Below are 17,912 nucleotides of genomic sequence, written 5' to 3'. Positions count from 1 at the left end.
ACACAGAAGAGAACATACTGAATGATTTGATGTATGTGAAATTGAAGAGCAAGCAAGACCAATCTGTCGAGAACAGCGGTGGTTGGGATGGTGGGATGACAGAAAGAGCCCCCGGCCACTTTCTGTGATGGAGATGTTCTACCTCTTCATTCGAGAGAGAGTGAGTTACACAGGTGTCGACATTTGTCACTGTGCATGGAACTGCGCACCGAAGATCAAATTACCTTAGAACAATGCTCACAGCTTGGCAGGAAGGCTCTTATGTCATGGAAGAGAGAAGGGACTTTCCATACACTGCAAGCTCCTCACGAGGCTGTCTATGCAGTTGACAAACATAAAACGTCAGCCAATTTTCCAGCTTCAAAATCCAGGGACGTTTTTCTTCAAGCATGCACTGCCTATGTCTTTTCAAATGTTTACAGAGTATTTACAAAAAGGAGTCCTTTGGGTGGCAATCGTAATTAGGAAAACTGGCAGCGAAAATTAACACATACCGTAAAAAAGGGATAATTGCTCTACTGTCATATACAATATTATCAAATGGTATTCACCAAGGAATCCAACTGGTCCGTATCAGCCCAATCTTGTTGTTCTAGGAAAGATCCCCCTCCTTGTTATCCTGAGGATGAAGCTGCCACAGCCCACGAATGATATGCCATATGGTACTTAACATCAGAATCGAAATGAGCTGGTGCTTTTTGTGTGAGATGCTGAAATTTATTAGAAAATCAGAAAGCCTAATTTCCACCAAGTTCCTGAGACCTGCCATCTGCTGCATGAGAAAGAAAATGGAGGAGGTTTTTTTTTTTTTTTTAACCATTTACTTATTGTGAAATGTGAGCATACTGGTGTGTTTGAAAAAGCAGGGCTGGGGGCTGAGTGGAGGGGGTGGTGCTCATAAGAGAGAGCCAGAGCAGGCCCACTTGGCAGGGGAGAAAGAAGACTGTCAGCTGAATGGCGGGGAAGGCTTGGGAGGCATAATTATGGAAATCACCTATCCTGGAGCCTTTTTTTCTCCTCCTGACCACATGTTCCTTCCACAGAGGAACAGCGCACAGAGAGGCCAGCTTTTGAGAATAAGCAAAGCTTCCATTTCAGCAAGGAAGAAGAGGGGGCTTAACCAGTCTCTGAGTTTTACTAGGTCTCTCCATGAGGGGTAGTGCAAGTATGACAGGCAGGAACGGACGGAAGGAGCCAGAGGAGCTTAGTGAATGGAGAGACCAGGAGAGCTTTCTCAGGGAGCTGCAGAAGGAGGCGGAGGCAACAGTGTAGACAAGGAGGGCCTGTTGGGGAGGGAGAAGGGGAATTTTGATTCAGATTGTCTGAGTTTTATGGTATGTGTTGGGTGTTGGAGATGCAAAGATAAAGATGCTTTGGACTATAAGGAGGGCATTTCCTTCAGGGCACCACCTCCATCTCTGGCATCATTGGGTTCATGGGGTGCTGTCTTGACCATGAGCCACATCCACAGGGCTGTCCTATACCTCTGCAGAGCGCTGAGCATGGAGGTCTCACCTAACCCCTTGATTTTGTTGTATTTATTTCTTTTTACTCTTGTTTCTAAACCGAAGCTGTCATGTTTATTGGAATTGCTGTAGACAACATTCACTGGGCCTGGTCGGTGGCTGGGTTTCTCGCCTCTGATCACACTGCTCAGAATCTAGACCTCTAGCAAATAGCCTCCCTGAGCCTGAAATAGGGCAGCGATGGCGAGGAAGACGTGGCTTTAAGGCACCAGGGAATTTCACATTATAACTTTACAGAGTCAAGTCTGGTTAAGGCAGGCCGTTCCTGGACCACATCCAAGCAGGTTTAATTAAAGAACTTTAGGCCTCTCAATAGGCAATCTCATCTATAAGGCAGTCTTCCAGCAGGATCCCAGGAGACTCCTCGAAGTCAAGTTCAGCGTGAGGAGTGCTGTCACCTGGGAGCACAGATAATACCCTCGGCCTCTACTCTTCCCCATGCTCGTCATGGTGCCATCGCACAGGTGGATGACCAACTGCGAAATGTTAAATGAAAGGACAAATAACTTTGCAAAAGGACAAATAACTTTCCAGGTTTCAGGAATCCTGGCCTCCCACTTAAGCCGATCCAGTAAGGAATGCTTCATAGAAAGTCAGACGCCAGCCTCTCTGAAGAGGAACTAAGAGGCAGAGGGAGCAAAGAGTTTCTGAATTTGTAGCAAGATAAGTAGGAGGTGACCACAAACCCCAAGGTCGTTCGTGAGCAGTGGGTGCTTGTCCTCCTAGCCTTCTCCCACGGGAGGGCGGCCAACGAGAGGGCCGCCTCCCCTGGTGCTCTCTGGGTCTCTGTGAAATGAACTCCAGGCGCAGAGGCTCTGTGCTGGCAGAACGGTGCTGCTGTTCTGTTGGCACCTTAGGGAGAAGTTCGGGTTTCTGGCTGGGTCCCCTTCCCCTGCCCAGGGTTTAGCATTAGCGATGTTTGTGCACCCTGGGGAGCCTGGCAGGTCCCGCGTGCTCACCAGTGAGCAGCCTTACTTCTTACTCCCTTGGCGGTGAAAGGCCAGCAGTTAGCTTCTTGCCTGGAGGCCAGCAATGAGCTCCTGATTTCTCTGTGGACCGCCTGAACCTCTATAAGACAGGCTTCGAGATTTGCTGGAGATTCTTCTGTACGGCTCGGGGCTAACACGACCATCGATAGTGCAGGGCTCCTCCAGGATTGCTTGGGCCTGAAGGCAGCTGCTGCGGCAACATGGTAAGCAGCTCTCAGCATCCTCTGTCCTGACTTTCCCTCAGCTTCCATCTGTTGTGGCCCTATTAATATCAAAATACATATGATCTAAGAATGGCAGTCATTTCCTGAGCACTTGTAATGTGCCAAGTGCCTCATACCTATGATCTCATTGAATCTTTACTACAATCCTGTGAGGAAGTGACCTCTCATTCTCAATTTCCAGATGAAACAACTGAAGACGAAAGAGATTTGGTGAAGGGCCAGGGTCAAACAGATGGAGAGATGTGAGATCAGCAATCGACCTGCACGATCTGACTCCAGCACCATTATTCTATAACCCCAACAAGAGTCCTCAAAAAGAATAAGCGCTATTATTTCCAGGTTAGCTCATGAGCAGACTTGGCTCAGAGAGGTTAGGTAATTTACCCAAAGCCACACAGCTATAAGGCACAGACAGCAACCTGTCCAGCTCCAGAGCCCAAGATATTTCCTCTAAGTCACACCCTGCTCTGGACTCACTGCAGCTGTATTACATCCCCAGCCAATGGGTGGGAGGCACAGTTGAGTAGGATTGAGTATAGAATGTGCAGAGTCGTCTTTGTAAGAGAAAGATTTAGGTAAACTTTAACATTTTGGGACTTTAAAAAAAAAATTGCTTCTTTGAACACTGAGTTTTTTCCAGGGATGTCACAGCTCCCCTAAGATTTGGGTGCCACCAGCCAGTGTGAGTCCCTACCCTCCTGATGGTCTGACTAGTTTAACAGTGCTAGTTCCTGAGTGTTGTAGAGCTTGGGAACTGTTTGTCATCCTTGTCCACTCCAACTAGGCCCTCAAATGCGATAAGTCTGTCTTCCCCAGAACCCCTGCGACCTGTTGTGTGAGAAGCAGATACAAAAGGCCTGTGGCATAAACTGGACAAATTACGTGGACCAGCCAGTCAGTTACCTCATTTTTGCTCTCTCCAGTGGCAGAGAAAGTCCCCCGATTTCAGCGCCCAGGAGAAAGGCATATTTATAATCAGCAGAGGTGAGGGGGCTGCCCTCTGACCAATATGCTCAGGGTTCTTGAATGATTCGCTGTGCCACTGGCTTCACGAACTGCCAAACACCAAAGACCAAGTATCGTCGCATGTCTCTCTGACTCAAAATTCATCATACTGAGAAACATTATCCCACGTAGCTGTAGCCAGCAGCAGACTGCTGATTCCTCTGTGCCTCAGTTTCCTTCGTCACACGTTAGGAGGATGTCACTGGCACTCAGGGCTTAGGCAGGGGCCATGTATTTTCCTCTGACCTGGTTCTCTCTTGCAACGATAGTGAGGAGAAACAATTGATATCTATGTTAACGTTGGGTTGGTTTTAAATGCCTGGGGATATTTAAAGATTTTCATGAATTCAGACGTGAGGCTTCAGTTTAGTACTTTTTTATTCGATATGTATTATTAAATACCGGCTGTGTCCCAGGTGCTGTCCCGGCACTAATTTGAAATATAGATGAATTACACTTACTTTCTGATTCTGAGAAGCTTGTAATTTAACAAAGGAGAGGGAAACAATTTATATGTAAAAATAATACATATGTAGATATATACACATACAGGCCCATATGTGTGTGTGCGTGTGCATGTTTGTGCGTGTGCGTGTGTGTGTGTAAGTATTGGATACATATGTTGATAGAAAGAGAAAGAAAGAAAGTGTGTGTGACATTTTAACATAACGATCCTGTGGTGAGGACACAGTGAGGCTAAGCACTTCTAGGGAGTCCTAGACAGTTCTGGAGAGTGCTGTGCATCTCTGCCAAGGATGCGGGCTTATAACTGGCTCACACATGGGGAAAGGTAGAGCCAAGAAAAGATGGAAGAAGCGGGGAGACCTACTTCCAGTACCGGGAACTGGAAACACATCGAAGGGGGCACACGCTCTGCTCCCAGGAAAGAGCTGCTGGAGCTAAGATCCCTCTTCTTCCTGTTGGCGTTGGCCTCTTCTCCTTTACGAAACCCCATAAATGAAGATCCAAACTTATAAATGTTGAACCTGATGTTAGTGAGATAGAAGGATTCTTCACTTTATGAAGGTATCTTTTTAAAACTGAGCTCCCTTGGTACTTTCAAATATAATCCATCACCTACAAGCCCCCGGGTTAGGAAAGTGGGGTGGCCTGCGGGGGGTGTACTACCCTCCACTAAGCAAGGGCATCTATGGACTCTCATTTTTCTATCAAATTTTTTTAAGTCTGAAGGAAAGAAAGAAGGCGGGTCACAGATAAATGAGCAATCCTAGTAGGAAATTCTTTCTGTTAATCCCAGTGCTCTTTATTGTTGGTTTTTTCCCCCCCTTAATTTCCTTCCATTTTTTATGTCTTCCTCCACACTTCCTCCAGGAGAGTGACGTTCTCGTGCCCACACACAAGCACCCCTTTTGTCCCTGTTGTGTTTTTGGACTCTTTATTCTAGCCCAACAATTCCCTATTTCAGAGACGATTACAATAAACCACTTCTAATTCTGATCTGATTTCAAATTTAGCTCATATGTTTTCTCTATGGAAATGACTTTTCCCTAAGTCAAGAATAAGCACAGATATTAAACAAGAAAACTCACGAGAAATAGGATGAAGGTATAATTTGTTTCCCCAAGAGGATGTCATTGCACTTGTCCTACAAGGGACCACTCTGATGTCGGACTGGGGATTTTATGCTTTGTTTTATGAAACATGATTTTATCCATGTTTCTCCTCTCCTTTTGTGCTCTAGTATGGATTTATCAACACCTGTCTGCAATCTCTTGTGATAGAGAAATTTGGTGAAGAGACGTGGGAAAAATTGAAGTAAGTATATTAAAGGAAAGGCGAAGAATTCCTGGTATGACTGGTAAGCTTCTAGTTTTTTTTTTTTTTTTTTTGAGGGTTATGGGTTTTTACTAACCTTTTGATTAAGCCAGTTAATTGTTACCAAGGAGATCCATTTAAGTACCTTAAACATACCTAGAAGATACAGAAACACCTGCTGTATCCTATCTGTTAAGGAAAGTATCAGTCTCAGCCCCTTAAACCAGCCTTCAAACATGGTCCCCATGTGAATACGAATCGTAATCTACATTTTACTTCATGAGTGAATTCTTATTTGTTTTTTTTAACTGCAGAGGAAAATGCAACTGCATTATTTCCACTGCACATTAAATGGAGCTGCCAAAATCCCCCAGAAGAGGCAATATCCTTTTTAAAATTCAGCCAGAATCCCTCCTTAGGTATTCTTTAGGTAACCATTAGATTTTTTCCTTTCTGCCACCCTCTGGTAAACTCTTCACACTCTTATTTACATTTAGTCTCCTGATTCCTGTAATCTCGTGCTATCCATCTGCTTTCTTGGATGCTGCCAGCCTTAAAAAGTTAGAGGATGAGGCTGAAAGAATCTCAGAAATCATGTGGTCCTATGAAGAGAGAGGAATAAGAAAAAATCGAAAAATAATTAGCTTCCTCCATTAATCAATGACATGCAAATAGAAACTACTAAGCACTGCTTTACCTAGAAAATCTTCAAAAATTTTAAATGATAATAACTAATTCTGGTTAAAATGCAGCAAAATGGGTAATTGCTGATGGCATAGTAAATTAGTGCAGCCCTTTTGGAAAGCAATTCAACATGTACCAAAAACTTTGAAAATGATGAAGTCCTTTGAAGTAGTGATTCCTATCTTGAGAATTTTTTCTTGAGAATCTATTTCCACAGAAACACACACACCTAGATACAACATATATATGCAATGTAATATAATATGCAAAACAATCCCCCACTCCAAATAAGATACACACTTACATAGCTACTCGGTAAATTATGCAAATGAAAAATGAGACCAAAATAATAATAGTAATTGAATTAGAAAGATGAATGACTGACTTTTAAAAAATATTTATTTTCCTTATTTTTATGTTTTTGTTGCTTTTGTAGTGTAAAAACAACTTAAAATTTTTAGTGAAAAACAACTTAAATTTTTTAGTGCAAACTTTCCCTCACCCCATCCTACCCCCATTTTACAAATAAAATGCTTAGAGCTGAGAGTGTAGGAGACTTGTAAGCAGGAGGCTACAGTTAGGAGGAGCCTGGCAGGGGCTCCAGCCCGAGGCCTGCTCAGCCCACTTCACAGCAGCCAGATTCTCACACATGTGTGCCCTGGCCCCTTATTCTAGGGAAGGGCTCCCCCGAGCCAATTCCATAGCATCCGTGGGGAAATTTGCTCAGAGCACCACAGTTTGGGTGGGAAATAGGAGCTCTAGCCTCATAGAGGCAAAGAATCCTTATTTTCCAATATTTTAAGGGGGAACGCTGAGTAGTTACGATCGGAGAAAGCCTGGACCGATGGGTGCTTGAGAGATTAAGTAGCCAAGATCTTCTCATTTTACAGGTGAGAAAAATGAGGCTTTGAGATGGTAAGTGATTTGCCTAGGGCTGCACAGCAAGTGGGCAACAGGGTCAGGATGCAATGTCAGTATCTTAAATTTAGTGCTCTTTTTCTAACCACCTAAACTGCTTTGGAGAGAGAAACATTTGAAGACTCTAAGACTTTTTTTTTTTTTTTTAATGACTATTATGTTGTAAAGGGTAAACCCAGTAAGAAAAGGAAAGAAAAAGTCTTATATTAAGTACTTACTTTGAGCCAGGTCCCTTCCATATGATCTTTTTAGAACCCAATGAAAACACTGCAGTTACTGTCTCCTTTCACCCAGAAGGAAACCGAGTCCCAGAGAGGACCTTGCCAAGGGCCACACACATAGGGCTGGGGCTCAACACACCCTGTGACTACAAAGGCTTCCCTTTGAAATGGGCCACGCTGCCTGGGGAAAAGCGTCTGGCAACAGGGATGCATTTCCACACACACCAAGGGTCTGGGTGAAGAGAGAAGGGCATCTCTAAGCACGAGTTTACTGAGCCTATATGGTATCCCTGGTACTGATGCAAACACAGGGGCACCGGAGAGTCAGGTGGGCCTTTTTGCCCGAATGGTTTTATAATCTGTAGAAACATCACATATATACCTGGAACATCAGATGGGAAACGGGTAATTCGCTCTGTCACAAACTGCACAGGAGCAGGTCAGTTGGCCAGAGGGTCAGCTGCCCCTACCAGCGAGCAGTCAATCTTAGGAGGAGGAGGAAGAAGGAAGAGGCGGTAAGCACAGACTGGCCATTGGGTGGACATTGCAGGATTGGGTGGAAACCAACTTGGGGAATAGGACATTTGTACTCTTAGGATATTTGTCACTGGATGTGGCTGCAAGTCCCTAGAAAGAGCTAGTTGGTTTCGGCAGGGGCTATGGGGCTACAATGTTGGGGTTGAAGCCAGATGTGTTGCTTAGAGTCTGTATGACCCTCAGCAAGTTACTTGAGCACTCTGTGACCCAGGTATTTCATCATAAAATAATGATAATAAAATTAGCTAACCTCATAGGGGTTGTTGCAAGTGTTAAATGAGATATTAGGGGGGAAAAATGCCTGGTCAGTGTTGAGAACTGGACAAATGTGAGCTGTGTTATGAAGTTAATGCTCACTGTTTGCTTATTTTCCAGATGCTGGTCCCCAGCTGGGTTGGGGAGAGGGAGAGGGGCAGTGGGGTGTGCATTCCACTGGACTGGGTTTGAGTCCTGGCTCGGCAGCTTGAGCAGGTTGCTTCACCTCTCTGAAGCTCTGTTCCCTCATTGGTAAAACGGGAATAATGTGCTTATCTTCTGGGGTTGAGGAGAGGATTGAGTGGGAAAATCTACCTCCGAGGACGTTGTAGGTACTCAGTAAATGTCGATTCCCCCTCGGTAAGGTGCAACATCAGCGTTAGACTGTGTTTGACATTAACAGGCGCCACTTTGCTGCTGGTCAGATAACTCTGTGTTTTCTGTCTTGACGAGGCAGATGCTCCTCTAAGGTGTCTTCTTTACCAAGAGGAGACCTGGCTTCTTAAAATTAGTGTAACTTGGTGCATCTGCTTTTTTTGGCAGGGGGGACTGGTTTTCCTGACACCCAGTGGGCCATTATCCAGCATTGCCTGAGGACCCCCATAAAGGCTAGTGACCAGCCTGTGAGAGGGAGGGATGGACTTTTGCTGGTTAATTTGACTCATGATTCTTGTACCATCTGAACCTTTAGTGTCAGCTCAGTTGGTGGCTCAGAAGAGTCTGTCTGGACTAGGGAAAAGGTCAGAGCTCTGGAAATACCTGGAAATAAATAGAAATAGCTGGAGCACTTAGACACGAGTGGCAGTCAAACAACAAGATTTGGTTTACCTATAACAGGCAGGGAAGATGAGCTCTTTAAAAGAAGGCCTCTTGCCCTCCCCTACATTACAGAACAGATGCAGCATGGCCAGCTATCAGGACCCTGACTGAAATATTCAACATATCTTTGCAAATCCTGGAAAAAATAGCTGTCCATGAATAAGTGGAAGAGACTTTTTCCATTTTGGCTCCTTGGTGCAACCCCACTGAAAAGAATGGTACATTTTCTCTTCCTGCTCCTGGAGGGGCCGTTCTCATAGCATTCTCAAACAGACAGGAAGCCCCGGAATCCACAGGCGATAAGGACATTTGAATGAGGGGTGAAAATGGGCGCAAAGGAATTAGAGAAACGTGTCCAGGAACAGGGAGACCAAGCAGGCTATGTCTTGAGTGTGTCTCTAGATTTTACAGCTTTAATCTTGAAGCACCAATTTTCTGCTTCATTGACTCTCAAGGGACATGTTTATATATAGAGCACTAGACATCTATGTGATCGCACTGGAAATGCATATTGAAACCAAAAAGCCCAGCCTATCTAATAAGTTTGACCAGCTATGAAAATTACATCATATTAGAACTTGTTAATAAAACTATAGTGCAGAAAACTCAATTTATAGAACACAAATTAAGACAAGATTAGTTGCTGTGCAAAAAGATTTGCCTCAAGCTACATTTAATACCAAATTCCTTCGTACTTTAAAAATAGAATTTTAGCTAAAAAAGAGAAACATCGATTTCTATACAAATTTTAAGAAGAAATGATTAGGTAAAATAAAGTATGTCTCCAGATTTTATGACATAATTTTATTTTATATGACATAATCAGAAACTGATGTTTCTCTTCTTTTGCCTGTATTGTTTATTTTCCCCTCATGTAACCTAAATTTATAGATTTCTCGTTATGTGAACCACTCTTTTATAACCTCTTGGCTAAAATCTTTATCAAGACGTAACAATGAAAAGCTACTAATAGATCGGGAAGAGTGAGGCCTCTGGAGTCAGATAAACCTTTACATTTTGCCTGGCTCATTTACTAGCTATTTGACTTGAGCAACTAAGTTTATTTAGTCAATAAGTTTTTATTTAGCTCCCAGTATATGCCAAACAGAATTCCTGGCACTAGGAATAGTAGTGAAGGAAATAGATAAGGGTGCTGTTCTCTGGGAATGTGTATTTCAGTGTGAAATGTAGCATTTGATAGTGACCAGGGAGAGAAGATGCCAGTTTCCCCAAGGTGGTCAGAAAAGACCTTTTTGCAAAACTGATATTTGAGCTGAAAGGCAGGAAGGAGATAGCTTTGAGTCATGAAGTATATGTGTCTCGTGCCGAGAGAACAGCAAGTGAAAAGGTCCTGAGATGGGACTGAGTTTGGTGAATTTGAGAAGAAAATTCATTGTGACTGGAGTACCATGAGCCAGAGTCCAGTACGAGATGAAGGTTGAGGATCAGAATATATAGGTATATATAGGAAGATGGAAAGAAGTTGAAATTATATGCTAACTGCGATGGGTTATTGAGGTCTCGGGGCCATTTTGTCATCACTTGTAAATAGGGACAATAGTGATGCTCAGCTCATCTGCTTGTGAGGATCAGGGTGACTAACACAGGCGAAGCATCTGGCACTTTGGTTGTGGAACTTAGCCCAGAATTTTGTTTGTAAGAATCAGCAGTTCACTATGTGAACTAAAGTTTACAGTTTACAGGAGTTAGTGGAAGGATTCAGGGGACTCACAGAGCTCAATTGTGGAAAGAACAGAGAGACCTAGAGGAAATGGAAGCTCAGTAGGCTTCTGTCGATTTCTGTGCCTCTCTTCATATGTACTCTATTTTCCTGACTCTCTCTGCAAGTTTCTTAATTTCTAGAGATTGCCATCATCTGATTGGCTCAGTTTCTCAGTGTCTCAATTCTGGACATCTGAGACAGAGGATTGGATCAGCCAACTTCTGTCAGGTACCCATACTTAGCCCAATCAGGTGGACTTTGGAGGGTAGGGTTCCTAAGAAGAGGTTCTGAGTAGAGCCATCGTGATTGGCATGACCTCTCCATGTACAAACAAACACATAGAGATGGAATGAATGGTAGGATGATCTATATACATAAGAGTGGAAGATGAATCAATGAATGGTTGATGGATGGATGACCACAAGCCCAAACTAATTCATTTAGGAGAGAGGTGGTTGGCATGATGTAGCTTCTCTCTGTGTCAGGGGTTCTTAACCAGAGGTTTATGGATGGGTTTCAGAGGGTCTGAGAACCTCTGAAATCTATGAAAATGTATACATCTGTCTATCAGTATTTTCTGGAGAGAAAGTCCCTGCTATTCATCAGAATCCCTAAGAGCTCTATAACCTAAAAAATTCAAGGATCCCTCCCTATACATTCTTGGGATGTTTGTTCTTACTCAATAAGAAATGCTCTTAACATTCTGACATCTTAAAGAGCATCCCTTCCAGTACACTGAAATATTATTTGAGTCAGAACAGGGTGGTTCTTATTTATTCTCTTTCTGCTATACCTCTTCCATTCCATTGACTCACCATGCCTCTTACCCCTTCCTTAGAGGCTGAAAGCACCTGCTCCCTCCAAGTTTTCTACTTTTTCCATAAATAAAGTCTAGTTAAAAAGTTGCTGAAAGTAGAGAGTTTCTACTTCGTAATTTTTATTGGGGAATGCTGCCTGTCTCCCCGCTATCACTCCATCCCTGGCCATGAATGTGTTTGTTGATTTTTCTGAGTGCCTAAAATCATAGGTCATCAGAACTAGAAGGGCCTTGAGAAATCTACTTGGTTAGGATGTCTCAATGGGGGACTTGCTCCCCAAAAGATCATATCAGAAAATCCAAGGACTTAGGAAATTTTTAAAGAATGTATTGAATATTGCAACATTATTATGTATATGAAATAAAATTGTTTTTCTCATAAAAGCCATTGAAAGTAAAGCTTGACAAATGGTTTTGTTAGGAGGGAATATATAGAATATAATTTAGCAGGAGTAGAAACTGATATTATAAGGTTTGAACTGATATAATTTGGAGAGCCTCTTTTTAAAAAGAACATAAAATTACAAATAAAAATTTAGGTAAAAAAGTGATTTAAAAACCCAACAGATAACATTTCTTTGTTATTAATGTCATTAATTAGTTATCTCTCCCACTTTTATGATGTTTTCTCCTGCATCTTTGGCTGCTTTTGGTGTACTCATTCATATGACAATGATTTAATGAGATCACTTTTCCATACAGAGAACAGAATGAACATTTTCCTAACATGGCTGGCTGAAAATTATTTTAATTATATATATGTTTTACTGATAGTTTAGACAGATTTCTTTCTGTACATCTATAACTTTCTCCTCAGGTTTTTATTTTATTTTATTTTTTATTTTATTTTTTATAGAGACGTGTGTGTTTCCTGGTGGCAAGTCCTGGGAGGGCACCAACCCTTAATCTCCCTCTAACATGTCTCACCCCTCTGCCCTCACTCTCCCGCTGCTGCTTCAGGGCAAGTTCTCTGGGAATCAGATAACTGCAGCCTCTTCTTTGGATGCCTTTTTAGGGGGTCACATTAGAGTCTGGGTGCTTGTTGGGTCCACCAGGAGGAGGTGGCTCTGGAGGCTGGGTGGCCTGTTGTCCTTCCCACAAGCACCCAGGACCGCCATCAGGGTACACAGAGTGGCCCCTTCACCCCAAGCTAGGGATGATTCCACACGAGGGGGGCTGGGCAGGGCTTCTGTCCCAGAATCTGTAACTTCATTAGCTCACAAAGCAAATCTGATTCACTCTGGGTTTAAATTAGAAGTTCTCAAAATTTTCTGGACTTAGAAAGTCTTTTTGCTCTTAAAAATTATTGAAGACCCCCAAAGAGCTTTTATCTATTAGTATTCACTACATTAGAAATTAAAGCCGAGAAATTTAAAAAGTGATTATTTATTAATTCATCTAAAAATAACAATAATATATCTATTACGTGTCAGCATAAATAACATATTTTATAAAAATAACTATCGTCCAAATAAAAAATTAGCAAGAAGAATGACTGTTTTACATTTTTACAAATCTGTTTAATGTCCGACTTACTAGAAGATAGCAGGATTCTGTTATGATCTGTGGTTTTTCATGAAAATATATGGAGAAAATATAGAAAGAGGAAGTACTTTATTACTCTTTCAACAGTGGAGAGTCATTTAAACCTTATGAAAGCTCTAACGGTGGTAGTTTTTCAAAGACCAGTTACAATGTTGAGTGTGAAACCACATCAATGACCTTTTTCATACTCTATTACATAAAATCCTGTGGCCTGTGTTACACTTGGAAATAAATCTTTGCCATCATTCAGTACTATCCACACACTAGTGATCTGGGAAATAAAATATTGGCTCACTGAATCATGCAGATTTTGTGAATGTTGACATGATACATTATACAATATCAAATATACAATATACAATGTCGATATCACCACAATTGCATCTAAGTCTCTAAGAATTGGAAAGCTAATGAGCTCACAGTAGCATATGGAAGTTTTACAAAATTCTGATTTTCACTCAAAAGCTTCAGTTTTATCATTGACAACAAATTCTGTCAGTTATTTTTCTTGAATGACAAGCAACATTTTTTTTTTTAAGAAATAGTCTGCCAAATATTGAAGTCTGAGCAACCGTTCATCAGTGATTCTCTCAAACAGAAATGATGTTCCATGAAAAAATGGGCTAATTCAGCTCGCAAAAACAACCGTAAAAGTGCTTTTGCTTGAGGTGACCGTCTGCACATCTGTGTGCAGGACTTCCCTTTCATCACACAGATCGTTCAAAAGATGTGTACTCAAGGCCAAGACTTAGTGAGGCTGACAATTTTGCTGCTTCATTAAGGACAATCTGAAGTGAAACTGGCATTTTTTATTAACTGCAAGTGTGTGGCAATGAAGAATACAATGCCTGCTTAGTACAGATTAGTGCCACTGCCTTGGTTCATGCTAAGGACCAACAGTTTTAACCACCAGTGCATATGCACAATTAGCACAATGTCGATCAGTAAAAAAAGGCAAATACTGTCTTTATGATGAAAGTGATTTTGATCTCAAAGACACCTAAAAGCATCGTAAGGACTCCAGGGGTTCCATGAACATACCTTGAGAACTGCTGGTTTAAGTGCCAGTGACTTTCTCAGCAAATCACATCATGTATTGACTGGGGAGAGCAAAGGGGAGGTTAGGGGAAGGTTGTACCTCAAAATCTCCATGGAAACATTGACCTGACCCAATACCATTATTGTAAAAAGATGAAGCGATGAAGGCATAGTGAGATTTGTTCCCAGTCGTCCAGCTTGATTGTGGTAGAGCCAGGATTCACTTCCAGATTCTTTTACCCACACACAGTGAACACGTAAGCCTCTGTCAAGTCAGGTTTCTCATATTTCCTCAATTCTCTTATAAATATCTATCAGGCTCCTGTTGTGTGCCAGTTACAATGCTAGGTGTTCAAGACATAAAATCAAATCAAATGACATTTTCCTGACCTTCGGGACTCTGTAGTCCAAGAAGCTTGCGGACAGGTAAAACAAAAGTTATAGGTGCAGCCGGAACTGTGACAGGTAAGTTTGGACAGGCTCGAGAGCTCAGAGGAGGGACACCTGACTCTGACTGAGGCTCAGAAAAATCAGTGTCAGTGATTTTTAGCCTGAGTTGGGAAAAAGGAACAAAAGTTATCCAGATAAGAGGGAGTAAGGGCCTGTCCATGGAGGAGAGTCATGGGAAGGTAAAGAGGAAGGAACTGGCATGACCAGTCTCAGGTACTTTGAGTAGAATGGATGGGGAGATGGCTGGAGGTGAGGGCAGTGGAGGACTGTATGCGACAACCAAGAAGTAAGGACTTTATCATAAAAGCCTTGGGGGCGCTGGAGAAGCCCGCTGGAGGACCGGCTAGAATGATGGTTGGTGCTTCTTCTAAATACCAGATGATCACAACTGTAGGACAAGCTCTTCCACTGTCAGGGCCTCACCTTTCCCGACTGTACCTTGAGCCACACAGTGACACACAACTTTGTTATATGAATTACCCACCTACCAGAAGGGAGCTTTTGAAGGAGTGATTACTCATGGCTTGGGACTGATCCACTTTCTTGGCCTGTAACTTGATATAAAATGCTATTTCTTTTTCCCGTGGGTTTTATGGCTCACCTCAGACTCTTAGAAACCATTACATCAGTTTAGTAATGAACAATGTAAGATCTATAATTTTTAATCTGTTGCTTTGCCAGATTAAATCTTGAAAGGGTTCTGAGCAGTGATTTCTAAACCTGAGACAGTGGTTAAAAATATATAGATTTCCAGACACCAGCCCCAGGGCCCGGGAATCTGTATGTTTATTTTGCTCCCCAAGTTATTCTTGACCAGGCAGCCTGCTCCTGGTTTCCTGCCCAGATAGTTTGGGTATCACTAGGATCTAATTAAAGAAGAACACACATTTAATGCCTGATGTTCCAGTGAAATATAGATTCGTCACATCTTCTGACTACGTGTAAATACGACCATCTATGTGGTTGGCATTTTTCATGTTACATAAGTCACTCCTCTTTTTGTGATCTGGAAACATCAAACTCTCTCTTTATTTCCCATATTTGTTGCTTTTCCAACTCCCAATCTCTTCAAAATGTTTCCTGATGGTCATTTTTCCTTTCTTCTTTTCTTCTTATTCATAGGCTTTGTTATCTCATTAGAAAAGTATCAGTGGTTTATTTTTTTTAATCTTGATGAACATATTGTTCCAGTAAAGCGGTTTGAATGACTATATACACAAGCATGCACTGACTCTGTGGGAAGTGTTACATGCAAGATCATGGAGATCAATAAACAAGGCTGACAATCCTGTGTAACCATAACAGTCTGGGCTTGTCTGGCATTCCAGAAATGTGCAACATATATACAAACCAAATAAATATTTGACACTAAAGTATTATCAGTTCAGCTTACAGGAAAGAAGAGGCTGCCAACCCCAGACAGGGATGAATGGGTGGTCCCACCAGAGGCCTGAGGAGTGCCACAGAGTTTGTTACGTTTCAAAGGGTCCTGGAGATGGTATAATCCTTCTGGGGCCTTCACAATAAATTATGACAACATGTCAAGTTTAAACTTGAGTCTTGCCCACCATGTTTCTATTTTGCTTATAGGCACAGAAGGAGGGCACACGTTGTCACACAGGCCCACAGGCCCTGGGAAGGTGGGTGGAGGGTAATGCCAACATGATGAGAGCATCCCACTTAAGTGAGTGATAGTGGTTAACAGCATCTCTCGTCCGCTCAGGCCCACATCCAGCTTCTCTGATCACCTGCATCTGACGATGCTTAGATTCCCCTGTACAGACATGGACCTAAACAGCAAATCTTAGAGAGCTTCTAGTCAGTGATGTTCAACTGTGGGGACAGAGCCCCTAGGGCTGTTTGAGCATCCCCAGTGAATGTGTGTGCGTAAGGAGGGGGAATATAAATATTAGAAAAAGGTTGAAGAATAGTGATCTCACCAACCACTTTCCTTATTTTACAGATAAGGAAATTGAGGCCCAGAGAGGGGAAGCTCATTTGTGTCAGGCACAGGCCTGGAACCACAGTCTCCTGACTGCCAGCCTTGGTCACTCCAATATATCAGGCCACCTCTGAGTCCTCATCATTATCGAGGTTCCTCCTTGCCTATGTGTGCGCTTCTCACTTTCTCTGAGCTCTTTCATGCTGGTTATCCTATTTTATCTTCATCAATACTCCTGTCAGAATGTGTGACTCTTATTATTTCCCCTCTTTACAGTGAGGGAGATGAATTTCAGAAAGATAAAGCAGTGTTTAGCCAAGAAAAAATAAAGACTTAAGAATGAATAAAGATATTCAATATCAGAGGGCTTGGTGTCTGGAGGTGGGAACAGCCTGGCCTGAGTTTCCCCAGAGGGCAGAACTAGGGTCAGTCAGTGAAACTGCAGGGGCGAAATATGAGCGTTGTGTGGGCTAGAGCGCTCAGAGTCCAGATCCTTCATTTGTCAACCGGGTGATCCTGGCAAGACACTTAACTTCTCTGCACATCAGTTTTCTCAACAGTAAAAAGGATGGTCAGAAATAATGTGCCATCTCTTTGGTTTCATTCAGTTCAACATAAGAACGAACTTTCTATCAAAGGGGACAGTCTATAAATGAATGTGCTGCCTGCAGAGAAGTAAGCTTCTTGTCACTGGAAGCATTCAGGAGGCAATGAGAAGACCAGCAGTCAGAGATAGTATAGGGTGGAAAATTGGACAGTTAGGAAATTTTACAATTTTCTCAATTCTGGTATTCTGTGATGTGTTCTGGGATAAACTTGGATGTTCTGTATTTTCTCTGTTCATCCTCTCTGCTGCCTGGGACCCTGTGCTCTCTGTCCAGCACATCCTTCTTTGCCCACCCATCCTTCGGTCTCAGTAAAACCTGCCTTTCTCAGGGAAGTGTTCCCTGCCCAGCCTTTTTCCTCCTGGATTGACTGTACTGCTAACTACAGTTTCATGGCTCACACAAGGACCAAGAGTGTAAGCTTTCTGACGCCCAGGCTAAGCCCCTTTTCACTAGGTTTGGTTACCTGTTGCAAGACCAAAGTCCACCAGTAACTCTTATAACACAGCCAACCACATTGTAAAACAGTGAGATTCTCAAACAGTTGCTCTACCTGCTTCAGAGAACAAAGCTCCATGACCACTGAGTTTCAAGTTCACTACCATGTATTAGGTTCTTAACATGTGCCAAGCACAGCACATCTTGCTGGGGGAGGGGGTTCGAAGATGCAAATACATCCCAATGACCATGCTCAAGGATCCCAGTCTAGGGGGTAAGAACGATAATCTTGACGTAAGTTGGGAAAACACAGAGCCTACTGTGGGTACCCGAAAAGGGAGCTCTTGGCCCAAGCTGGGTTCCAGGGAAGTCTCCTTGGAGGAGTTGACCCCCAAACACT

At 42.7% G+C, this 17,912-nt stretch overlaps 1 protein-coding gene across 1 annotated transcript in view; it reads left to right on the top strand.

The window, feature by feature from the left end:
• Window positions 1-5,229: 5,229 nt before the first annotated feature.
• The window catches only part of LOC120583871 (guanylate cyclase soluble subunit beta-2-like), a 78,040-nt gene continuing 65,357 nt past the window's right edge, over window positions 5,230-17,912 (top strand). Inside the window, exons 1-2 of the mRNA XM_039839404.1 lie at window positions 5,230-5,310; window positions 5,447-5,520. Of these exons, the coding sequence (XP_039695338.1) occupies window positions 5,305-5,310; window positions 5,447-5,520 (80 nt within the window). The 5' untranslated portion in view covers window positions 5,230-5,304. The remainder of the gene's footprint in view (window positions 5,311-5,446; window positions 5,521-17,912) is intronic.

This window comes from Pteropus medius, unplaced genomic scaffold, assembly GCF_902729225.1.
Source record: "Pteropus medius unplaced genomic scaffold, Ma_sr-lr_union100, whole genome shotgun sequence".
In the NCBI taxonomy this organism is placed as follows: domain Eukaryota; kingdom Metazoa; phylum Chordata; class Mammalia; order Chiroptera; family Pteropodidae; genus Pteropus; species Pteropus medius.
The sequence above is the reverse complement of the archived record's forward strand: the minus strand, read 5'-3'. Positions and strand labels throughout refer to the sequence as shown.